Source organism: Oncorhynchus gorbuscha, linkage group LG11, assembly GCF_021184085.1.
Source record: "Oncorhynchus gorbuscha isolate QuinsamMale2020 ecotype Even-year linkage group LG11, OgorEven_v1.0, whole genome shotgun sequence".
In the NCBI taxonomy this organism is placed as follows: Eukaryota; Metazoa; Chordata; class Actinopteri; order Salmoniformes; family Salmonidae; genus Oncorhynchus; species Oncorhynchus gorbuscha.
In genome coordinates this window covers 78,035,767-78,062,649 of record NC_060183.1, presented here as the reverse complement: position 1 = coordinate 78,062,649, position 26,883 = coordinate 78,035,767, and the positions used below count along the sequence as shown (strand labels likewise).

Genomic DNA, 26,883 nt, shown 5'->3' with positions numbered 1-26,883 from the left:
TTTTTTCCTCACATTGTTTATAACTCATTTTGTACATAAAGTTTCTGCTACTGTCTCTTATAACCGAAAAGAGCTTCTGGATATCAGAACAGCGATTACTCACCTCGAACTGGACAAAGATTTTTTTCTTTTTTATGATTCCGACACGAAGGATATACTGCTTCCCGAAGACCAGGCCGAAATCACCGTCATTCGCGTGAAGAAAAGACGGAGATAAAGGGGGCGAAGACCAGGCCGAAATCACCACTACCATCGGTTCTATTGGCCAACGTGCAACAGTGAAGAGGTGCCTCCGGGATGCTGGCCTTCTAGGCAGAGTTGCAAAGAAAAAGCCATATCTCAGACTGGCCAATAAAAATAAAATATTAAGATGGGCAAAAGAACACAGGCACTGGACAGAGGAATTCTGCCTAGAAGGCCAGCATCCCGAAGTCACCACTTCACTGTTGATGTGGAGACTGGTGTTTTGCGGGAAAATTATAAGTGACCCCAAACTTTTGAATGGTAGTGTATGTTTAGAACTCAGTTATACACTGGTGAGCTCTGCAATGGTTACAAGGCTGCAATAATTTCCTATTTATGTCTGTTGACTTGTCGAGACTGGACTAGAGCCAATCAACGACCTTACCCTCAACTAGCCCTAGTCATGAATCTGACCCCAAAGTTGATGTTTCCCACATTCATTAACCACCATAAATCTGATTAGTCCTGATCTGTCCAGTTTAAATGAAAAGTTTCAGCTTGTACGTGTGATAGTCCTCTTTTTATTAACGATGTGATTTCGTAGACAAAGGCAACTGAATAGACTTCAGCTTCACACTGACATCACAAGTGGTTCATGAGATTACATGCATTAAGCTGCTTTAGCTGCAGGAATAGAAACATTAAGAAGTGGAGCCGTCTTAGGTACACGGGTCATGTGGCGTCTTTGTGAAAGATATGCCCTATATGACTAACGCTCTTCAACTTGACAGACTATTCTATAAGGAAAAAAAATATCCCCTTTCTGGACGTATTTATTCAGGGGTAAGTTAGTGCATTTACTTGGTTGTTCATTGCATCGGAGTCTCTGAGATATAGGTTGTGTATGCCAGGAATGCAGATAGCACACCTGAGAATGTAACGGAAGGCATTGAAAATGGTCACGGAGAATAAAATGGAGTGTATTGGGAATCTGGGATTCTAGAGGAAATGTGTTTCTTACCATTAAAATGATTAACTGATTCAGTAAAGCATGCTAAATGTTACCATGTATAAAGGTTGGAGTCAATTGCAATTTAATTTGAAATTCCAATTCAATTATTGAATTCACTTATTAGTAGGAAAATGTACGTTGAATTAAATTAGAATTTCACAAATCTTCAAGTTATGGAATTGAAATTGAATTGGAATTGCAAAAACGTCAAATCTTTGGAATTTAATTGAATTGTAATTCAAATTTTCTACATTTCACAGTTAATGAAATTAGTGCACATAGTATCAAAAATGTATTGTAGCATGTGTTTTTAATCATATCACTATATTTTAATTAACCTGTATCACTATATTTTCAGTATAGCTAGGCTGTCTGAAGTGAAATGATCAGCCTGAAAGGCTGAAGGAAGTGAATTTGAATTTGTGGAATTGTTGGGGATAATTTCAATATTTGGAATTGACCTAACATTGGAATTCAGAACAATTAACTTATATCTGAATTCAAAGACTGACCTGGAATTGAATTCAATGTAATTTACAGGGAGATAGAATTGAATTAGAATTGAATTTGTGGAATTGACCCCAATTCCAGGTCTTTTGGAAATAGTGATAATATATATTTCCAGGTAAGTATGAAATGTGCATATGGGTGGCGAAGGCTATCTGCTCTTTCCTGGTGTTGGGTAATTCTACTCAATGGATTACATTTAATTAAATTCTTGTTTAATCTGAAAATGAGTCAATATTTTATATGCATTTTTGGCTGTATCACGATCGACATTACATCCTTATCTAATGCTGACATTACACGAGGTGACAAGACATTACATTACATTCATGTCAAGCAGTTTGGCCTAAATGAAGCCAATTTATCTTAAAACATTTTTTATAAATGTATGGTACATCAATTCTTTTGCATCAATTGTGATGCTTTTTACAATTCTGGGCTCCTTCAGTGGTTGAATAAATCTGTCATTTTGGACCTGAGCATAATCAGGCAGATAGGTACCTATTTCCTGTGCCAGCACGAGAGAGTGGACATTAAGCCTCAATTTAAGATGACAGTAGGATTTCACACCAACTATCACATATAGGGGCGGCAGGGTAGCCTAGTGGTTAGAGCGTTGGACTAGTAACTGAAAGGTTGCAAGTTTGAATCCCCGAGCTGACAAGGTACAAAGCTGTCGTTCTGTCCCTGAACAGGCAGTTAACCCAATGTTCCTAGGCCGTCATTGAAAATAATAATTTGTTCTTAACTGACTTGCCTAGTAAAATAAATAAAAATATGCAAGATGATCACATCAGAAAACTATTTTCTTTCCGTTTCCTACTGCTTTATAATAATCTATTGGTGTAGAAATTTTCGGACTACCATTTTATCAATAACAGTACCAACGCTACAGTTGCTGTAGATGTGCCACTGTTTTTTGAGAGACAATTCTAATCAAACACTCAGAGATTGGTATGTTGCATGCATCAAAATCAATATTTTGGTTTTGATTTGCAATCTTAACCAAACACCTAGCGAGCTTGCCAATCTGTTCAGATCTTTGTTTTGCATAATGGCTAAGGTGTGGCTTGACAGCCACTGGATCTAGGTTGGACTCCCGTTCAGGGCTACCCCCAGAATTCACTACAGTATATAAACACTGTTCATTCTGTTATTACTTTTAACCCTATCAGTCTTGAGAGCCCCAGCAAAATTGGCCTTTTTCGTTTATTTGACTTAAATGTATATTTTATATAGCTCTTATATTTAGCCTTACAATTAAGTGTTTTTACCATTTTATTTTCAGAACAACCTTAAAAAATAAGGTCATCCAAAGCAAAGATGTGATAGAAAGGCATTTATACGGAAATTGTTTGCTCAGTGGGAAATTAATAACCAACTAGTCAGTAACAACTGTGTGGAGTTTGGTGATTTGTGACAGCAAATACGTGATCTTATTACAGTATTATAGACATTATATCCTAGGGATTCTATGATCTTCTATGTGTAGAAAACCCCCTGACCTTCTAACGACACTTGTGTAGCTTGTGAGCTTCATAGAGCAAAACATATTACATGTGCCATTCGAACTCCACGGACTATTTTGTAATTGTCTGTTGCAGTGTACGGGAAATTGGAGGCTGAGGCCTAGGGAAGAATGAGTCGTCGTGGGAGCAGGAGGAGGAACAGTCGGAGGAGGAAGAGCCCCGCCAGCAGTAAACGTGAGTGGAGGTTATTGGGGCGGATCCTTTAGAGGAATGGGGTTAATCCTGTCATGGCTGGCTGAGTCACGCCCAGCCCATGCATCCACACCTTCACTATTAAGCCTGCCACACTGTTTGGCCAATCGGAGCAGGTGAGGATTACTGTGGTCTTGTCTATGTAACCACAGCTAATGGACAAGAGCCAAGAGGCTCCATCTTGGAATGAATCCCACACATTGTGATAAGGTACCATTTTGTCAAATTGAGCTTGAGAGAAATGCTTCACAGAAAAGGGTCAGTAGTGTATGTGAGGATGGCTCAGCAGCCACGAGGCCTATAAGCTTTACACCAAATGCAAGAGTTCGAAAATATTCAACCACAATCCTCACTACAATGTATTAATCAATTCAATCTCAGGGTACATAGAAGGGATCAACCTTTTAGATACATTTTGAGAGATTTAGTTCTCAGTCTCATAGGTTGTCTATGGCATTGTGGCTGTACAGTGGTCTTAATAGTTGCTGTTGTAGTTTTTGATGTAGGCTAAATGTTAAGGTGTATTCATTTTTTGTCTTTCTTACAGAGAGTGCCTCTCAATGCGTTTTTCAAAAACAAAACAAAAGTAACAGTGTGGTTTGCCAGGATGATATCACTGAGAAAGGAGAAATTCAATCATTACGCAAAGAAAATATTTTGTCAGACTCTGATGAAGAGGGAAAATACAGTGAGATTCCAAGCAAAGAGAAAAAAGTCAGGCGAGACAGTCAAGGGGAGTCCTCTCGAAACAAAAGGCCACCTAGCATCGCAAAGCAAGAGAACATAGACAGGGGGATGAAATTCACAACTTTGGTAACCATTGACAATTTGCAACCGTCATCTTCAAAAATCATCTTTCAGCACTCTCGTATTGGCTCGAACATGAAGTTTGAAATTCAAGAAATTCTACACTCCGATAACTCAGGGATCAAGACAGTATATGTGTTTGAAAGTCAACAGGGGGCTACCGGAGAGCCTTGTGTCCAGAGTCAACGTGAGAAGAGACTCGGTCCAAATAATGATTTAATTCAGCAGTCATGGACTCTAAACCCAAATGTAAACATCACAGTCCACAGTCAAAACAGGAAGCACAACTACGAATTTAGCGTTCCAGAAAGCAGCAACGATGCAGAGTTCACAGAAAGACATATCATTGCCTCAAGGTGTTGTGGGGAATTGGCCTGCCGCAAAAGCTGCTGTGATGATCAATTTTCTTTTCACCGTTCGCCCAGCAACAATGACACCGACTTCACATTGGCGGGTGGGTCCTCCAGCCCACTCCCTTTGTCTGACTTCTGGAAAAGCACAGATGCACTGTGTGACATTCCCCCACCATGTGAGTTTTCCGACCATAAATATGAATCCCTGGCAGACCTTACCGAAGACATAGCTTCCTGTCAGATTGGAGCTTGTTGTACTATGGACAAGCAGCAATGGGTATTCAGTCCACCACCCTCCATGAGGCACCATAAAGACTCTGGTTGCCCCTACTCACTTGATGGTGAAGACAGTGCCCATTTGGCATCTTTCTTCGACAGCGTATCGGAATCAGACAACTATGAACCCATGTTCATGAGACCACCATTGTCAGTGAACAGGTCCAGTTACACCAAAGACTTCATCCAAAACCACGAGATGAAGACCCAGATGCGTAACAATAGCATAGCTACCGTAGAATGCAAAACCTGCTTGTCGTCCAGTTATCTACAAAAGCCGACGAAGAGGCGGCGGACTTTCCCCGGGGTGAAAGAAGAACCAAGTCAAATGCAGGAGGGCCTACCTTCGTGGGAGGGAAGAGAGTCTTTTTCGTCTGGCACCATCTCCTCTTACATTATGGAGTCCCTTCCGCTTCAAGCAGAGAGACTAAGCAGACTGACAGCAGACCACCAGGAAGATGAGAGGCTTTGTCCCTTTAGTGCATTGAGACGTAAATCCTCCCAAAGCAGCTACAGTTACAGACCCAGCTCCAGCAATGCAAACAGCTACCTCGAGCCACAGCAACAACTGATCAATCCGTCATATGCATCTACGTCCGAGGAGACTGTAGAGGAGGTCTTCCAGTTACCAGAGCCAAGGCACCTACCATGTGAAGAATCCAGAGGACCCGACCTGGACTTTGGAGGGAATGCATTGGCGGACATGGCTTTCGGAGTGGAGCAGATCGAGGTGGCAGAGAGCGGCTTTTATGAAGACATGGGGGAAGTGGAGGACCACAGCCTAGATCCCACGATGGAGGAGCTCACTCAGAGGGACCTGCTCATTCAGGTCTTCCCTCCCTCCCTTTCCAAACTGTCATCCCAAGAGAATTCAGTTCCCAATCTTCAATCCATGAGGCGAAGAGGATCAGTCATGGCCATAACAACAGGGAGCACTGAGCAAAGGGTCTTGCAGAGTGTCTCCAAACTAGCAGAGAGCACAGCACTGAATAGTCCCCACTGGGACACCTCCAACGTAATCCCAGAGGCACGGTCTGTGTTCCCCATACTGAACATGGAGATGGACTCAGGAATCACAAGTAAAGCTACAGAGGAAGTTAGACTAACACCGAAAAGGTCTCAAACTGTAAGAGCTAGCATCTCCAGCCCTACTCTTTCACAGATCGAGGAGGGAAAAGAACCTCCTCCAAAATACCAGATTGTAGAGGATTCAGGCATGGAAATTGTAGAGGCACCCAGTCCAGATCATGAATCTCAAGACCAAGAGACAGAAAGCAATTGGAAGCCCAAGTTATATCAGACAGATTCTACAGCGGAAAAACAAAGTGTGTCCAAATGTGAGTTGTACCAATCTCAGGTTTTTCACTAATCATCGCCTAAGACATTGATTCCAAATCCCCACTTGTCCCAGAGGGACCACCAGATTCAATCATTTGGTTTAGATGATATAAGGGGGTCAGAAAGTGTTCTCATATGGGTATCCTTTATTTATTTTCTGAAGCCTCCATAGAGGTCAAGGACAACGGCCCCGAGCACTGGGCTAAGAGACGGAATCTCTTCAAGGACAGCAAGCAATGGAGCTCTATAGGAGGAAGCTCCCTAACCAGCAGCATCAATGAGGAGTCAGGTAGGCACCCTAATGTCCCCTAATCTAGAACCAGACACAGCTTTCATTTGTTGGTCTATAACCAGCCACAACACAGATATTGAGTGGTATGCCTTTATTGCTATGACCAGACATAACAAGGCAATCAGAACTGTGTGAACAGGAGATAGAATATGATATAAGTCGTATTTTAGGTGTGTCAGCGATACCAGAGGTTTTCACAAGTCATTGTAAACCTATTGTAGGTATTGCAGAAACGGGAAGGCAACGGCATCTCCCATAAATAAGCACAACTACGTTTTTTACATCATGTTCTTTTTTATTTAAAAAAGCTTATGTGTTTTGACTTTCGTCAACAGGTGCAATCTGGGAAAAAAATACAACAATTCCACCTACTTTACAATTTGTTGTTTTTCAGATTGCACCTGCTGACGGAAGGCCTACGTTCCCACAAAGAACGGTGCCCAACACCCCTCCCCCCCACAAAAAAAAGCAAGCTCTGACGAAGTCGAAAGTCGAAATGCGCCCACTTTTTAAAAATAAAACAGAACTCCGTGAACTAAACATGTTGTTGTTGTTGTGGTTATTTATGTCAGATGCTATCACTTTGACTTTTCTGGAATACCGGAACCAATGATGTATAAGTCATTAACAGAAAACTTGTTTCGGGAAAACTAGTAATGGAATGTCATGTCATGTCATTCTATGTGTGCTTATGTCACTGTGTAGGAATTTCAGAAGACAGTCGTTCTGTTGACATGGCAACAAGGGATCTTGGAGATAAGGGTTTCTACACAGAAACCTTCCACTGTGCCTCATGGATTTACAGTGGAGACGAAGTCAGTCCGACTGCTGGGCCAGTTCCTCCTGGTCTCCAACCTCGAACTGTCACAAGTAGGATTCCTTTCTACATGTCTTACATCACGGTGTTGGGACCTTCTCCAACAAAGTCAGTCAATTCAGAGATTGAAAATCAGTTAACAAATTCAAATGTTCTTTAAGAAAATAATCAACGTGCCAGAGTTTGGCGTAGCGTTCTAAGCTCCCAACTCTGGCCGATGTATATCACATGGCGACCGAGGTTTGAGCCCTGTGTCGGCCACCCTATGTCTATGGCCATACTATTTGTCTCCCTCTCTACCTTTCCCGCTGTACTGTCAAGAAAATGTTACTAAAATATCTAAGGAGGTCCTGTAAAACAAATATTACTACTACCACTACTGATGTTACTTCTACATGTACATTCTAGTCATTTAGCAGACACTCTTATCCAGAGTGACTTGCAATAGTGAGTGCATACATTTTCATATTTTTACTACTACTACCACTACTACCACTACTACTACCACTACTACTACCACTACTACCACTACTACTACCACTACTACTACCACTACTACCACTACTACTACCACTACTACTACTACTACTACTACTACTATTACTACTACTACCACTACTACTACTACTACTACTACTACTACTACTACTACCACTACTACTACCACTACTACTACCACTACTACCACTACTACTACCACTACTACTACCACTACTACCACTACTACTACCACTACTACTACCACTACTACTACCACTACTACTACTACTACTACTACTACTATTACTACTACTACTACCACTACTACTACCACTACTACTACCACTACTACTACCACTACTACCACTACTACTACTACTACTACTACTACTACTACTACTACTACTACTACTACTACTACTACTACTACTACTACTATTACTACTACTACCACTACTACTACTCCTACCACCACCAATGTTCTTAATGTTATCAACCATTTAATAGAACTCTTGAAGGTGAAAACATAGATGAACCATTCTTACTTAATTAGTTCTTCTCTCTGCAGTTCGTGAGAGGACGGTCAAGATTTGGAAAGGAATGGGAGAGTACCCCTGGGGGTTCAGAATACAGTTTTCCAAACCTATTGTGGTCACAGAGGTCGACACAAGTAAGTCAATTTGCGTACTAGTAAATGCACAGCAAAGGTTACTCAGACAATATTTTCAATTGTTTTGTTTGCTTGATAAAGATGCAGTTTGATCAACAAAGAATTTGCTATCCTTTTAAAAGAGACTGATTAGTATATTTTTCATTTTAAGGCGGACATTTTGTGTCACTGCAGCAATTTGCCAAGCCGTTTGATGTTTTTGACAGATATTATCACTGCTGCAAGTGTCCATTGGCTGTATCTAGCAAACCACACTGCTAGCTCAGCTGTAAGCCAAGCTCCTCCCTTCTGGTTTCAGATGGAGCAGCTGAAGAGGCGGGGCTATTGGTGGGAGATTTCGTCATGGCCGTCAATGGGATCGATGTCACCAGTATCCCCCACTCTGAGGCAGCTGACCTGGCAAGACAAGGTAAGAATAAAATAGGCCAACATGTTAACTGCTAGATCATGGTACTGCACAAGTATGTAGTTAGAATTAGCTATAAAGGCACCACAGGAGGTTGGTGGTACCTTAATTTGGGAGGACAGGCTCATGGTAATGGCTGGAGCGGAATCTCTGGAATGGTATGAAATACATCAAACACATGGTTTCCATGGTTTCCATGTGTTTGATGCCATTCCATTCGCTCCGTTCCAGACATTATTATGAGCCGTCCCTCCCCTCAGCAGCCTCCTGTGGAGTGCCCATCAGGTACCTATTCACAAGCCAAAACTGACTTAAAGGACATCATGTCCTGACAAATATTTTGCTATCATGTTTAGTTTTTTTAGTATGTGATTGAGAATGGGAACCCCTTATTATTTGTTATTTGATAGGCCCAGACCTCCTGACTATGACCATTGGCTCAGACATCGGTCGAGGCCCCAACACCCCCAGACCTACCTGCCGAGGCTACCTCCATAAACGCACCCAGTCTGGCCTGATCAAGGGTTGGAGAAGGAGGTGGTTCGTGCTCAGACATGACTGTTGTCTGTACTACTACAGGCATAAAAAGGTGAGCACAGCATCCTGGTAACTCGTCACGTGTCTTTAGAGAAACAAGCCTCCTGTGTTTTGGATCTAAAAGGGACATTTCAAATTCAAAGTTTGTCAGACATTTTGCATACCTCATAATTGCTCTTCAGTCAAGCTGTTTTATATTCCACACTATGTATTGTGTAAATGTCCCTGTAGGACAACATTACTTATGAGGTGAACTATCCCTACTTTATTCCACAACAATATTCTCCCAGAAGTTTAATTTAGAAAAGGTGAATTGGGCCTGGAAATCGATTAACAGGAAGTCACGTATGATATTAGTTTTCTTTGAAGGGCCTACAGTAACTATGACATGTGTGGATTGTGGTATTCTCTTTAAGTGGATGAAAGAGTGTCCAGATAAACATGGCTTAACAGTCATACACATGGCACCACTCCTTCACTCAAAAAGTCATCCTCAAGACACCACTCCTTCACTCAATTAGCCATCCTCAAGACACCACTCCTTCACTCAATTAGTCATCCTCAAGGCACCACTCCTTCACTCTAAAAGTCATCCTCAAGACACCACTCCTTCACTCAAAAAGTCATCCTCAAGACACCACTCCTTCACTCACTTAGTCATCCTCAAGACACCACTCCTTCACTCAATTAGTCATCCTCAAGACACCACTCCTTCACTCTAAAAGTCATCCTCAAGACACCACTCCTTCACTCTAAAAGTCATCCTCAAGACACCACTCCTTCACTCTAAAAGTCGTCCTCAAGGCACCACTCCTTCACTCAATTAGTCATCCTCAAGACACCACTCCTTCACTCAATTAGCCATCCTCAAGACGCCAATCCTTCACTCTAACAGTCATCCTCAAATCAAATCAAATTTATTTATATAACCCTTCGTACATCAGCTGATATCTCAAAGTGCTGTACAGAAACCCAGCCTAAAACTCCAAACAGCAAGCAATGCAGGTGTAGAAGCACGGTGGCTAGGAAAAACTCCCTAGAAAGGCCAAAACCTAGGAAGAAACCTAGAGAGGAACCAGGCTATGAGGGGTGGCCAGTCCTCTTCTGGCTGTGCCGGGTGGAGATTATAACAGAACATGGCCAAGATGTTCAAATGTTCATAAATGACCAGCATGGTCAAATAATAATAATCACAGGCAGAACAGTTGAAACTGGAGCAGCAGCACGGCCAGGTGGACTGGGGACAGCAAGGAGTCATCATGCCAGGTAGTCCTGAGGCATGGTCCTAGGGCTCAGGTCCTCCGAGAGAGAGAAAGAAAGAGAAAATTAGAGAGAGCATACTTAAATTCACACAGGACACCGGATAAGACAGGAGAAGTACTCCAGATATAACAAACTGACCCTAGCCCCCCGACACATAAACTACTGCAGCATAAATACTGGAGGCTGAGACAGGAGGGGTCTGGAGACACTTGGCCCCATCCGATGATACCCCGGACAGGGCCAAACAGGAAGGATATAAGCCCACCCACTTGTCCAAAGCACAGCCCCCACACCACGAGAGGGATATCTTCAACCACCAACTTACCATCCTGAGACAAGGCCGAGTATAGCCCAAAGATCTCCGCCACGGCACAACCTAAAGGGGGGCGCCAACCCAGACAGGAAGATCACATCAGTGACTCAACCCACTCAAGTGATGCACCCCTCCTAGGGACGGCATGAAAGAGCACCAGTAAGCCAGTGACTCAGCCCCTGTAATAGGGTTAGAGCCAGAGAATCCCAGTGGAAAGAGGGGAACTGGCCAGGCAGAGAAAGCAAGGGCGGTTCGTTGCTCCAGAGCCTTTCTGTTCACCTTCACACTCCGGGGCCAGACTACACTCAATCATATGACCCACTGAAGAGATGAGTCTTCAGTAAAGACTTAAAGGTTGAGACCGAGTTTGCGTCTCTCACATGGGTAGGGTTGCAATGTTAAGTAGATGGAAAAAAGCTGTCCTTGAAACAGTCTTGATATGTTCGTCAAAAGAGAGATCAGGGTCCAAAGTAACGTCGAGGTCCTTCACAGTTTTATTTGAGACGACTGTACAACCATTAAGATGAATTGATCAGATTCAACAGAAGATCTCTTTGTTTCTCGGGACCTAGAACAAGCATCTCTGTTTTGTCCGAGTTTAAATGTAGAACGTTTGCAGCCATCCACTTCCTTATGTCTGAAACACAGACTTCAACTGAGGGCAATTTTGGGGCTTCACCATGTTTCATTGAAATGTACAGCTGTGTGTCATCCGCATAGCAGTGAAAGTTAACATTATGTTTTCAAATGACATCCCCAAGAGGTAAAACATATAGTGAAAACAATAGTCGTCCTAAAACGGAACCTTGAGGAACACCGGAATTTACAGTTGATTTGTTAGAGGACAAACCATTCACAGAGACAAACTGATATCTTTCCGACAGATAATATCTAAACCAGGCCAGAACTTGTGCATGTAGACCAATTTGGGTTTCCAATCTCTCCAAAAGAATGTGGTGATCGATGGTATCAAAAGCAGCACTAAGGTCTAGGAGCATGAGGACAGATGCAAAGCCTCGGTCTGATGCCATTAAAAGGTCATTACCACCTTCACAAGTGCAGTCTCAGCGCTATGATGGGTCTAAAACCAGACTAAAGCATTTCGTATAAATTGTTTGTCTTCAGGAAGGCAGTGCGTTGCTGCGCAACAGCGTTTTCTAAAATTTTTGAAAGGAATGGAAGATTCGATATAGGCCAATAGTTTTTTATATTTTCTGGGCCAAGGTTTGGTTTTTCAAGAGAGGCTTTTATTACTGCCACTTTTAGTGAGTTTGGTACACATCCGGTGGATAGAGAGACATTTATTATGTTCAACATAGGAGGGCCAAGCACAGGAAGCAGCTTTTTCAGTAGTTTAGTTGGAATAGGGTCCAGTATGCAGCTTGAAGGTTTAGAGGCCATGATTATTTTCATCATTGTTTCAAGAGATATAGAACTAAAACACTTGAGTGTCTCTCTTGATCCTTGGTTCTGGCAGAGTTGTGCATACTCAGGACAACTGAGCTTTGAAGGAATATGCAGATTTAAAGAGGAGTCTGTAATTTGCTTTCTAATAATCATGATCTTTTCCTCAAAGTGGTTTGTGAATTTATTACTGCTGAAGTGAAAGCCATCCTCTCTTGGGGAATGCTGCTTTTTAGTTAGCTTTGCGACAGTATCAAAAATACATTTCGGATTGTTCTTATTTTCCTCAATTAAGTTGGAAAAATAAGATGATCAAGCAGCAGTAAGGGCTCTTCGATAATGCACGGTACTGTCTTTCCAAGCTAGTCGGAGGACTTCCAGTTTGGTGTGGCGCCATTTCCGTTCCAATTTTCTGGAAGCTTGCTTCAGTTCTCGGGTATTTTCTGTAAACCAGGGAGCTAGTTTCTTATGAGAAATGTTTTTAGTTTTTAGGGTTGCAACTGCATCTAGGGTATTGCACAAGGTTAAATTGAGTTCCTGAGTTAGGTGGTTAACGGATTTCTGTCCTCTGATGTCCTTGGGTAGACAGAGGGAGTCTGGAAGGGCATCAACGAATCTTTGTGTTGTTTGTGAATTTATAGCATGACTTTTGATGCTCCTTGGTTGGGGTCTGAACAGATTATTTGTTGCAATTGCAAACGTAATAAAATGGTGGTCCAATAGTCCAGGATTATGAGGAAAAACATTAAGATCCACAACATTTATTCCATGGGACAAAACTAGGTCCAGAGTATGACTGTGACAGTGAGTAGGTCCAGAGACATGTTGGACAAAACCCACTGAGTCGATGATGGCTCTGAAAGCCTTTTGGAGTGGGTCTGTGGACTTTTCCATGTGAATATTAAATTAGAATATTATCTGCTATGACTACAACGTCCGATAGGAATTCAGGGAACTCAACAAGGAACACTGTATATGGCCCAGGAGGCCTGTAAACAGTAGCTATAAAAAGTGATTGTGTAGGCTGCATAGATTTCATGATTAGAAGCTCAAAAGATAAAAAGTTTTTTTTTTTGTAAATTGAAATTTGCTATCGTAAATGTTAGCAACACCTCCGCCTTTGCGGGATGCACGGGGGATATGGTCCACAACAAGACACCACTCCTTCACTCAATTAGTCATCCTCAAGACACCACTCCTTCACTCTAACAGTCATCCTCAAGACACCACTCCTTCACTTTAATAGTCATCCTCAAGACACCACTCCTTCACTCTAACAGTCATCCTCAAGACACCTCTCCTTCACTTTAATAGTCATCCTCAAGACACCACTCTAACAGTCAAGACACCAACTATTCACTTACAATCTCCACTGACAGCCAGTGTATTTCTGTTGCAGGATGAGGGGAGGAAGCGAGCTCTGTCATCTTTTAAGCTAGAGGGAGCAGATGTTGGAGGGGACCCCTCCCTGGGGAAACCCTTTGTGTTCAAGTGCTGCCCCCTGTCTGCCAACCGAGTGTACTACTTCTCCGCTACATCCAACCTGGAGATGAAAAGGTATCGATAGAGTAGTAGTCCTTGCATAGTGTTTATTGCGTTTTTTATGTAGTTTTGTGTATGACCAGACTAATTTCAGATAGAAATGCACGTTATAGATCTATCATTCATTCTCATTAAAATAAAGTATGATAAGGTGCTAGATCTATTCTATGTGCCGTATTTCTACGCTTCTTCTCCTTTCCTTTTTTGGTTTATTTTTTACATCAGCTACAACAGCTAAAAATACAATATTTGGGGTTATTTAAAATATTTTTCACAGTGGTTTAGATGGTACCATGATTCTCTATGGCTATGCTATACATTGCTTATAGTCACAAACTGAAATGAGATTTGAGACATTTTAGAATTTTAGAAAGCAGGAAGTAGCAGAGCACTAAAGTGTGCATTCAACGCCAATAACAAGTTATTTATTTGAAATAATTATCTGTGTTATTGCTCACCTGTTTTTCATTCATTTAGGTGGTTGGATGTCATGGACAGAGCTGTTCATCCTGTAACACAGGTAAGGATTGTTGTCAAACACAGAAAACATGTCAAATTTATATCCAGTTATTCTTACAAGCTAATCTAAAATAGAATATATCTTTCTTGAAATTCTGTCTCGCTACAATACACTATTACATTCCATCATGCATATTTTTAACTGTGGAGGATATAATCAAAGGTGGTTTTTGGGGGGAATGATTCAAATAAATCAGGCATGTTGTTGTCCATGCTGAGACTATAGCCTATAGAACTAATCCCTGCCCTAACCTCTCATGTGGCAGAATCACGTGTGGGTGGATGTGACTCGCCACAACGCCAGCCTCCCCCCACTGGCCGTGAAGAACCCAGAGTGTCTGGGCCTGCTTCACCAGATAGACAGGAATAACAAGGACACGTGGGTGCAGCACTACTGTACACTGAAGGACGGCTGTCTCTACTTCTACGCAGGCATCCGGTCAACGCACGCTCTGGGTATGTTGTGATGGCATGCCTCACCTTGATCGTTTATTTGTTTTTATTTAACTAGGCAAGTCAGTTAAACATTTTTTTTGTTATTTTCAATGACGGCCTAGGAACAGTGAACTGCCTTGTTCGGGGGTAGAACAACAGATTTTTAACTTAGCTCGGGGATTCAATCTTGCAACCTTCGGTTACTAGTCCAACGCTCTAACCACTAGGCTACCTGCCGCCAAAATGTTGACACTGAGGAGACTGCGTTGTCCATTTAGGAAAATTGACAAGGAGTTATTGATGTTAAATATAAATTATAAATGTATGATATGATAAATAGATGACAAACCATATTCTGTTTAACCCATATGTCAATGAATGGAAATCAATGTCAGAGATCATAATTAGTGTGGTCTTTTTTTGTTGTCAATAACTTATTAGCGAGGTTTTGTTTTTTAACCCATTACATTACATTATTTGCACTCCTTGGAGAAGCCTCCTCTGCTAAATACTGTAATATACAGTATCTGACTGCCTCTAGAAGCCTCCTCTGCTAAATACTGTAATATACAGTATCTGACTGCCTCTAGAAGCCTCCTCTGCTAAATACTGTAATATACAGTATCTGACTGCCTCTAGAAGCCTCCTCTGCTAAATACTGTAATAAATATATGACTCCCTCCAGGGGGGATCTACTTACATGGGTACACTGTGAGGGAACAGTCCTTGGGATCCAAGAAATCCACCATTGAACTGAAACCCCCTTCGGAAGAGTTCAAAACCTTCTATCTCTGTGCTGAAAACCCCATGGAAAACAAACGGTGAGATGTTCACACATTTGACACATGTTGGCACATTTTAAGTAAGCATTTCACTGTACTGTTTACACCTGTTCCCACTGGGCACAGACAACATTTCAATGTCAAATCAAATCAAATGTATTTATATAGCCCTTCGTACATCAGCTGATATCTCAAAGTGCTGTACAGAAACCCAGCCTAAAACCCCAAACAGCAAGCAATGCAGGTGTAGAAGCACGTCCAGTTTTGTTTTACATTTGGTTGATTTGTCAACTAATATGAATTCAACAAAAAAGCTCACCATGTCATGTTCTGTTGAGGACTTTTTGCAAATCCAAACAAGTTTCCACTTTGATTCAACGCTTTTTGTTGTTGAAAATGCTTGGAAACAATGTTGATTTAATCCGTTGTTGCCCAGTGGGTTGTATTCTGTGCACGTGACAATTAAACTTTTGACACATTTTACACAAAGTAGACTCTCATTGCATTGATTTAGGAAGGAATAAAGGCACAGCTTTTTAACATGACATAATACTGTATGCTTGGAAATAGCTTTGCGATAATTAATCAATTCTGAAGTTCATGTTCACAGATGGATCTTGTCTATAAAAGCATCCGCAAAAAAATGGCTACCATACCATCAGGCCGTTCAGGACTACATGAATCGACCACCAGAGGAGACCAGAATGTGAGCTCGATGGATAATTCCTCGCATCGCAAACAACCTTTACTGTTCTAGCTTCTGGTTTGGTTGAACCAAAAGCATGTTAAAGGATCCCTTTACTCAAAAACTTGTTAAAACATATCATCATCATCATCATCACCACAGTTTTTACTCTGTACTGAAAACTTGACTACTGACATGCACAATGGAATTTTGGGGAGATTGTATTAACAGTGAACTTATGATCAAAATACTAAAATAGTTTTGGAGTGACCTATTCCTTTAATATTGGTTATGTTTGACATTCCCTTAAAGGATTCCATGTAAAGCTGAAAATTGAATGGGAATTTAAGTATTTCAATGCAGTTTAACTTCAGGTCGCTTTACTCTACCCTGAGTGTCAGTCTGTTTACGTTATCATGCAAGACGACAAACACACAGATCTGGGACCAGTCTTGCCCTTGTTGGACGACCAGCTGTTCAAGGCATTTACAGTATGTTCACTTCAGAAAAATGATTACCGGCACTTTGGGAAAACTACTCTTAAACTAAAAGTGTACTTTGAAGATGTCCATAGTCTTTATTGTAAAATAATTGTGGGGGAAATATTTGTTATTTTAAATAGACCTTGGAGTATTGTAGAGTATGTTGGAAAAGAGGATAGAATGTTTTTCACAGATCAATTCACATTTTGAAATAATTGAATTGTAGAATTCATCTGCTGCTATGCTTATTCAACAATTTCTCCAGATTCTCACTGAACAGTCTGCAAGTATTTGGGAATTGAATGAGTTTCTGGCATTATGCATTTTATACTCATTTGTAAACATATGATATGGATGGAGTTGTCTGGAGGATTTTGAATTGTTGCTATGGGCTTGTTGTCTGTTTTGATACTGTTAGCTTCCTTAGTGATACAGCACTGCACCATTTCAGAGATGATGATGTTGGCTGAATAATAAATACATAATAAATGACATGACAGTTTGACTATAATAAGACAATTCTATCATCTATCATTGCTACACAACACCAACGACAAATCAAACATGAACTTGTTTTATTTTTATGGCTAAATATGTTGAGCTGTTTACTGATTTGACATGAAGTAATATTATATATTATATATGATTATACATTTGACACAAAAAAAACGGATTATTAGTGATTTACTTTGTATTATAAACTGGGTGGTTCGACCCCTGAATGGTGATTGGCTGATAGCCGTGGTATACCACAGGTACGACAAAACATTTCTTTTTACTGCTCTAATTATGTCGGTAACCAGTTTATAACAGCAATAAGGCACCTCGGGGGTTTGTGGTATATGGCCAATATACCAAGACTAAGGGCTGTATCCAGTCACTCAGCGTTGCGTTGTGTGTAAGAACAGCCTTTACCCGTGGTATATTGGCCATATACCACACCCCCTAGGCCCTTATTGCTTAAATCTAAAATGTATCAATATGTGAAAGTTTACTAGTTAAAGCTGCAGATGCTGATGGATAGTACAGAATGGATCCATCCCATTAGTTAAGTCTGCTTCAGAATGGTTTGAGAAGTGTTCAGCTGCTCCAGGATGGTCTTAGACCCCGCAGCCAGCCACGTAGGACCTCAGGTCCTGATTCTGACAGTGAAGGCGCCAAGCCACCCTAAAATGTACACACACCATCATGTTCATATTTGATATTTGGACATTACATATCAGATATAAGACAACAGAACATAATGTGGAATTGAAGGATGATAGAAGACTTGGAAACGGTTTACATTACGTAGGCATCAATTCAGGGTAATTTTAAGGGAATATTTAAGTTAGATAATTACCATGTACAGGCAGTTCTTACCATTTAAATTCTTGTTACAGGTTATCCCATTTATACATAGCCTTGTAGAGTGATATTGGGCTACAGGTAACATAAAGTATGGCTAATTATTTTGTCACTGAAATGTTTTTGTAACATAGTACTTTCAGGGAAACCTGCCACCTTACCATGCCCCGATTCCGTTCGGGTCCAACACCACACGCTTGGCACAACGGATCGCCACTGTGAGGTCATCAGTTAGCAGCTCTGTCAGAAGTAAGAGGAAGGGAAACCTTTAGTCATAGTACCGTACGGGAAACAGGAGGAACCAAAAGCTTAGAAAAACAACAACAACAGCAGATTACTGTACAATGAAACAATGCAGGTACGTTGGGTCGGGGTTTAGGATAGAGAAGTAGGCCTACCGGGAGCCCCAGTGTCTGTTTATTCTCATTTTGACTGTATTCAAATGTAACATCCGAATTATGTAAGATCAACATTATAGTGCCTTCAGAAAGTATTAATACCCCTTGACCTTTTACACATTTCGTTGTGTTTTTTTGTTGTGTGATTTAAGACACACATTTTGTTGTTTGATTTAAGTAAAAACTGTAACTATGTCACTCAGGAAAATGAGTCTTCTTGGTAAGCAACTCCGGTGTATGTTTGGCCGACTGAAAGGTATATTTGTCTCCCAGTGTTACGTATACGCTGGGAGTCGGAAAGCAGGTGCAGAAGGTGAGTTTAATACGGAACAGATACAAAAGAACAAACACGGGAAGCGTACTGAACGTGAGAGATAATCAATAACACCTAAGGACTGATGAACACAGAGGCTAAATAAAGGGGAAGTAATCAGGGATGTGATTAGGATTTTCCTTCAGGCTTTTTCCTGTGTTTAGCTCTTTTCTGTTTCTTTTTATCCTAAAAAACTCCCTAGTCCTTGCCAATGACAAGCATACCCATAACATGATGCTGCCATCACCATGCTTGAAAATATGAAGAGTGGTACTCAATGATGTGTTGTGTTGGATTTCCCCAAAAATAACACTTTGTATTCAGGGCATAAAGTGAATTATTTTCCACATTGTAGTATTACTTTAGTGCCTTATTGCAAACAGGATGTAGCATGTTTTAGAATATTTGTATTCTGTACAGACTTCCTTCTTTTCATTCTGTCATTTAGGTTAGTATTGTGGAGCAACTACAATGTTGTTGATTCATCCTCAGTTTTCACAGCCATTCCGGCAACTGAGTTAGGAAGGAGGCTTGTATCTTTGTAGTGAATGGGTGTATAGATACACAATCCAACATATAATTAATAACTTCCCCATGTTCAAAGGGATAATCCATGTCTGCTTTTTATTTATTTTTAACCATCTACCAATAGGTGCCCTTCTTTGCGAGGCATTTGGAAAACCTTCTTGGTGTTTGTGGTTGAATCTGTGTTTGAAATTCGCTGGTCAACTGAAGGACCTTACAGATAATTGTATGTGTGGGGGTACAGAGATGGGGTAGTTATTCAAAAATCATGTTAAACACTATTATTGCACACAATTTATGTGACTTGTTAAGCAAATTTGCACTCCAGAATTTGTAAAAATGTCTTAAAACATAACTACACTTTGCCATTATGCGGTATTGTGTGTGTAGGCCAGTGACACTAAATCTCTATTTAATCCATTTAAATTTCAGGCTGTAACACAACGAAATAAGTGGAATAAGTCAAGGGGTACACTGCCAATAGCCCTCAACCCGGCACATTTCTTGTCAAAAGTAATTATCTATGTACGAGATGCCATTCGGTAGACAGGCTACTCACGGTCGCAGCGGATTCCACAGACGTTCTTAGCCCCCGGGGTACGTCCGTCGTCACACCAGTAGCGACTGTTGATCTGGAAGATGCCATAGTCGGTGGAGCCGTCGGTGTTGCGGTTGGTGGCCTGGGTGTTGTAGCTCGACTCCCATTTAGACAGACAGACCCCTTAGAGGACATATAGTCACGCGGTGGATTATCCTCAGTGTAAGGTTAGCTATGGTAAAATATTTTTGGAGCTCAGAAACATACAACCATATGCACACACACACACACACATCCTCAAAGACCACGATCAAGTATATTATCACTCACAGTTGGGCAGGCTGTTTCCAGCGTAGCCATCCATTCCGGATGCCTTCAGCGCTCTGGCCAGCTCACATCTGTCATACACCTTAGCACTGGCCACAGCCACAAGCAGGAGAACAACAACAGCTCTCATTCTGAACAGACAGACAGCTAGGTCTAATGGTTTGGATGAAAATAAGTCTCTAAAAGTGTGACCAAGTCAACTTCAGCTTTCCTTATAAAGGCTCAGGATGAAAGAGACATTGATATCGCACTATTTACACAATAGAAATGTGCCAATAGCTTCTGCAAAAAGTAGTGGATGTGAAACTGAGGGTTTTCCCATTTAACCTTTTGTTAGGCAGACTTTATTTGCTTATTATTTAGATACAGTAGATACAGTAGTGGGTATTATGCATAGTAGATGCATAGTGGGTATTTTTTAAGACAAAGGCATTCACTGTTTAAAAATTGCATATTGAGTATCATCATTATGCCCAGTAGATTAGATTTAAGGTACTGTATTTTTCAATATCATCATTATGCCCAATATATCAAATCAAATAACATTTATTGATAGCATACACTGATTTGCAGATGTTATCGCAGGTTCAGTGAAATGCTTGTGTTTCTAGCTCCAACAGTGCAGTAAAACCTAGCAATACAAAATATTGAAAAAACAATACAAACATAATCCAGAAAAACCATACATTCTGAAATATCAGAATGAGCAATGTCAGAGACCGGAATAGAAATATATGTACACATAATGGCAGGTAGTCTAGCGGTTATGAGTGTTGGGGCCAGTAACTGAAAGGTCGCTGGTTCGAATCCCTGAGCCGACTTGGTAAAACATCTGTTGAGGTGCCATTGAGCAAGGCACTTAACTCTAATTACTCTGGATAAGAGCATCTGTTGAATACAGTATATGAATAGACAAGGAGGACTTTACAGCGAAAGCACCACAAACAATTATGTTAGTTCACCACCAAGTCACAGAAAAATCCAGCCATTTTTCCAGACAAAAAGAGGAGTCACAAAAAGCACAAATAGAGAGAAAAATTCATCACTAACCTTTGATGATCTTCATCAGATGACACTCATAGGACTTCATGTTACACAATACATGTATGTTTTGTTCGCTAAAAAGTGCATATTTATATAAAAAATCTCATTTTACATTGGCGCGTTACGTTCAGTAGTTCTAAAACATGCATTGATTTTGCAGAGAGCCACATCAAGTTACAGAAATACTCATCTTAAATGTTGATGAAAATACAAGTGTTACACATGGAATGAGAGATAAACTTCTCCTTAATGCAACCGCTGTCAGATTTCAAATTTTTTTTACGGAAAAAGCAAACCACCATAAATGTTTGATTTGTTCGATAATGTCCATCATTTATGTCCAAATAGCTTCTTTTGTTAGGGCAAATCCAAACACGCGTTCAGGTCCAACCGCACATCGGACGAAAAGTTAAAAAAGTTATATTACAGATTGTAGAAACATGCCAAACTAAGTATAAAATCAATCTTTAAGATGTTTTTAACATAAATCTTCAATGATGTTCCAACCGGAGAATTCCATTGTCTGTAGAAAAGCAATGGAACAAGAGCTAACACACTCATGACCACGCGTCATGAGCCCAAGGCACTCTGCCAGACCACTGACTCAAACAGCTCTCATGAGCCCCTCCTTTATAGTAGAATCCTCAAACAAGTTTCAAAAAACGGTTGACATCTAGTGGAAGCCTTAGGAAGTGCAACATAACCAATATCCCACTGTATCTACAATAGGGTCTGAGCTTTAAAAAACTACAAGCCTCAGATTTCCCACTTCCTGGTCGGATTTTTCTCAGGTTTTCGCCTGCCATATGAGTTCTGTTATACTCACAGACATCATTCAAACAGTTTTAGAATCTTCAGTGTTTTCTATCCAATACTACTAATAATATGCAAGAGCGTCTGCTAAATTACTTAAATGTAAAAAATTAGCATCTGGGACAGAATAGCAGGCAATTCAGTTTGGGAACCTTATTCATCCAAGCTACTCAATACTGCCACCATGTCATCAAGACGTTAACAAACAGCTGGTTCTCCAGAAGACGCTGGAGGAATTGTCTGGAAGCAGGTAACGGTTTTTAACAGTGATGTCATTCAGGCCCCGGTAGTCGATGCATGGACGCAGGGTTTTGACCTTCTTCTCCATAAAAAGAACCCTGCACCGGTGGGGGAGGCAGAAGGACAGATACCCCCTCCAGCCAGGGAGTCCTCAATACACGTCTCCATCGCCTTGGTCTCCGGACCTGACAGGGAATAAAGCCGCCCAGTCATAGAGCCTATGCGGAGGAAGCGAGGTGGCACGGGCCTTGCTGAAAACCTCCCGGAGGTCCTGGTACTCCGCGGGAACAGAAGAGAGATCCGGGGCTTTTCCCAAGCCCACAGGAAGACGTCACGGGGCAGGCAGCGCCGCTTCAGGCAATGCCCATGGTAGAACCCAGGTTAGAACCAGTAGCGCAGTTGATTAGGGGATTGTGCCTCTGGAGCCAGGAAAACCCCAAAAGCACGGGTGCATGAGGGGATTCGATAGGCAGGAACTGCATAAACTCACTGTGATTACCTGACACTCTCAGGTTAATGGGACACGTGGTGTTGGTGACTTTACTCATAAAGCGCCCATCCAACGCTCTGACATCCATGGAAATGGAGAGGGGTTTTGTGGGGATTCCCAGCTTCGACACCAGGGTAGCGTCCATAAAGCTCTTGTCAGCTCTAAACTCTATGTGCACCCGGAGAGTTTTGGACCGGTCACCCCACAACAGGGTAGCATGGAGAGGGGGTACGAGAAATGGAAGATGGGAAACTTCCTGTACGGCTAAACAGCGTACTCGTACCAGTACCTCCTTGATGAGCTTGGTTCCTTAACGGGCAGGTAGATAAAAAATGTCCCCTAGCTCCACAATACAGACACCTCTGGGTGTTATGTCCGCGTGAGCACTCAGCAGGAGACAATCTAGCCCTACCCAGTTGCATGGGCTCCGGAGGAGACAACTCGGATCCACTCGGAAATGTGGGCTTCTGTGATTTCACGGGATTCTTCGGAGGCGAGGTGGAAATCGAGGACGAGCACCAGTGACAGGGAACAGACTCCCTCTCCCTCCTACGTTCCCATAGCCACTCATCGATCCGGCTGGTCAAGGCTATGAAGGAGTCGAGGTCCAGGGGCAGCTCCCGGGCTGCAAGCTCGTCTTTAACTTCATTAGGGTAGGGGGCACTATTTTCACACCCGGGTGAAGAGCGTTCCCAAAGTAAACTGCCTGTTACTCAGGCCCAGAAGCTAGGATATGCACATAATTGGTAGATTTGGATAGAAAACACTCTAAAGTTGATTTATGTTAAATAATGTCTGTGATTATAACAGAACTGATATGGCAGGTGAAAACCCGGGAAAAATCCATCCAGGAAGTACGATTTTTTTATGTTTGTAGTTTTCCATTGACTGCCTATACAGATTCCATTGACTTAGGACTCAAATTGCACTTCCTATGGCTTCCACTAGATGTCAAGAGTCTTTAGAAATTGTTTCAGGTCCGAGAGTGCGCCTTTCTTGTTTTCCTTTTATATTGACTAAGCTTTGTCCGTTTGAAATATTATTGATTATTGAACACATGTTTTATGAATTTATATAATGAGTATTTTTGTTTTTTGAATTTGGCGTTCTGCAATTTCCCTGGATGTTGGCCAGGTGGGACGCTACTGTCCCACACTCCTTAGAGATGTTCATCACCTCCAAGGACCGTGAAGGAATGCGTTGAACAGGGCTTCTGGTTTCCAGGCACTCTCAGTCGCCAATGTGGAAAAATCATCCGTATAGTCTGCCACACTACGGGAATCCTGAAGTAGTTGGAGCAGCTTATGAGCCGCCTCTCCCGGACAACGGAGAATCGAACACATACCCATACCTCCGCCACGAACTCCTCCAATTTAAGGCAAACGTTGGATTGTTGTACCGAAACCATCCAGGCAAGAGCCCTCCCGGACATCAGCGTTGCCACGTATGCTATCCTCGAGCGATCCGAGGGAAATGAAGAGGGCTGCAGCTCAAAGATGAGAGAACACTGGGAGAGAAACACCAGGTTTCCTGAGAAGTCGGGGTAGATTGGGGAGAAACGCCGCTGGTAGCGGGGTAATTGCCAAAAAAACTAGGAAACAGAACTTGAGACACAGAAAGATAGGAAAGAACGCTGGTAAGACCTGACAAGATTCACTCACTCACACTCTCTCTCACACTCACTCACACTCTCTCTCACACTCACTCACACTCTCTCTCTCACTCACACTCTCTCTCACACACACACACACACACACACACACACACACACACACACACACACACACACACACACACACACACACACACACACACACACACACACACACACACACACACACACACACACAAAATCTGAGAGGTGCCGGATCATGACCCAGCAGGATCCGGTTCAAATGAACCACTGCCAACACCTTCTGCAAATAACAGTGGTTGTGAAACCTACGATTTTATCATTTAACCCTTTGTTAGGCAGGCTTATTTTGCTTTGTGGTTGCTTGCTTACTTACTTAGTGTGTCACGCCCTGACCGTAGAGTGAGCTTTATATGTCTCTATTTTGGTTTGGTCAGGGTGTGATTTGGGTGGGCATACTATGTTCCTTTTTCTATGATTTGTAGTTCTGTGTGTTTGGCCGGGTGTGGTTCTCAATCAGAGGCAGCTGTCTATCGTTGTCTCTGATTGAGAACCATACTTAGGTAGCCTTTTCCCCACCTGTATTTGTGGGTAGTTGTCCATGTCTGTGAGCACTACATCGGTGTCATGTTTTCGGTTTGATGTTTATTGTTTTGTTGGCGACATCTTATAATAAAGAAGTATGTACGCTCACAACGCTGCGCTTTGGTCCGCTGTTTCCACCTTAGATGATCGCGTCATAGAGGACACACATCCGGCGCCGACAGAGATGGCTGCCTCGCTTCGCGTTCCTAGGAAACTCTGCAGTTTTTTTTTTTTTACGTGTTATTTCTTACATTGGTACCCCAGGTCATCTTAGGTTTCATTACATACAGTCGAGAAGAACTACTGAATATAAGAGCAGCGTCAACTCACGTACGACCAAGAATATGACTTTCCCGGAGCGGATCCTGTGTTCTGCCTTCCACCCAGGACAACGGAATGGATCCCAGCCTGTGACCCAAAACAACGACGTTGTAAAAGAGGCAAGCGAAGCGGTCTTCTGGTCAGGCTCCGGAGACGGGCACATCGCGCGCCACTCCCTAGCATTCGCCAATGTCCAGTCTCTTGACAACAAAGTTGATGAAATCCGAGCAAGGGTAGCATTCCAGAGGGACATCAGGGACTGTAACGTTCTTTGCTTCACGGAAACATGGCTCACTGGAGAGACGCTATCGGAGTCGATGCAGCCAGCTGGTTTCTCCACGCATTGCGCCGACAGAAACAAACATCTTTCTGGTAAGAAGAGGGGCGGGAGCGTATGCTTTATGGTTAACTAGACGTGGTGTGGTCACAACAACATACAGGAACTCAAGTCCTTCTGTTCACCTGATTTAGAATTCCTCACAATCAAATGTCGACCGCATTATCTACCAAGGGAATTCTCTTCGATTATAATCACAGCCGTATATATATTCCCCCCCAAGCAGACACATCGATGGCTCTGAACAAACTTTATTTGACTCTTTGCAAACTGGAATCCACATATCCTGAGGCTGCATTAATTGTAGCTGGGGATTTTAACAAGGCTAATCTGAAAACAAGACTCCCTAAATTGTATCAGCATATCGATTGCACAACCAGGGCTGGTAAAACCTTGGATCATTGCTATTCTAACTTCCGCGATGCATATAAGGCCCTGCCCTGCCCTCCTTTCGGAAAAGCTGACCACGACTCCATTTTGTTGCTCCCTGCCTACAGACAAAAGCTAAAACAAGAAGCTCCCATGCTGAGGTCTGTTCAACGCTGGTCCGACCAATCTGATTCCACGCTCCAAGACTGCTTCCATCACGTGGACTGGGATATGTTTCGTATTGCGTCAAACAACAACATTGATGAATACGCTGATTCGGTGAGCGAGTTCATTAGAACGTGCGTTGAAGATGTCGTTCCCATAGCAACGATTAAAACATTCCCAAACCAGAAACCGTGGATTGATGGCAGCATTCTCGTGAAACTGTAAGCGCGAACCACTGCTTTTAATCAGGGCAAGGTGACCAGAAACATGACCGAATACAAACAGTGTAGCTATTCCCTCCGCAAGGCAATCAAACAAGCTAAGTGTCAGTATAGAGACAAAGTAGAATCGCAATTCAACGGCTCAGACACAAGACGTATGTGGCAGGGTCTACAGTCAATCACGGATTACAAAAAGAAAACCAGCCCAGTCACGGACCAGGATGCCTTGCTTAGGCAGACTAAATAACTTTTTTGCCCGCTTTGAGGACAATACAGTGCCACTGACACGGCCCGCAACCAAAACATGCGGACTCTCCTTCACTGCAGCCGAGGTGAGTAAAACATTTAAACGCGTTAACCCTCGCAAGGCTGCAGGCCCAGACGGCATCCCCA

At 42.1% G+C, this 26,883-nt stretch overlaps 2 protein-coding genes across 2 annotated transcripts; one reads left to right on the top strand and one right to left on the bottom strand.

Moving 5' to 3' along the window:
* The first annotated feature begins 895 nt into the window (after positions 1 to 895).
* pdzph1 (PDZ and pleckstrin homology domains 1) lies at positions 896 to 17,335 on the top strand. Its single transcript, XM_046290588.1, has 13 exons — positions 896 to 1,026; positions 3,307 to 3,405; positions 3,971 to 6,196; positions 6,361 to 6,486; positions 7,195 to 7,359; positions 8,355 to 8,456; positions 8,755 to 8,865; positions 9,273 to 9,451; positions 13,779 to 13,936; positions 14,399 to 14,441; positions 14,707 to 14,896; positions 15,561 to 15,696; positions 16,268 to 17,335. The coding sequence occupies exons 2-13, from the start codon at positions 3,342 to 3,344 to the stop codon at positions 16,365 to 16,367; spliced, it is 3,600 nt and encodes a 1,199-aa protein (XP_046146544.1). The 5' UTR covers positions 896 to 1,026; positions 3,307 to 3,341; the 3' UTR covers positions 16,368 to 17,335.
* A 47-nt stretch (positions 17,336 to 17,382) lies between these two features.
* Positions 17,383 to 20,505, bottom strand: LOC123989518 (lysozyme C II). Its single transcript, XM_046290589.1, has 4 exons — positions 20,276 to 20,505; positions 19,967 to 20,128; positions 18,333 to 18,411; positions 17,383 to 17,991 (listed from the first exon to the last, which is right to left on the bottom strand). The coding sequence occupies exons 1-4, from the start codon at positions 20,400 to 20,402 to the stop codon at positions 17,925 to 17,927; spliced, it is 435 nt and encodes a 144-aa protein (XP_046146545.1). The 5' UTR covers positions 20,403 to 20,505; the 3' UTR covers positions 17,383 to 17,924.
* Positions 20,506 to 26,883: the final 6,378 nt, after the last annotated feature.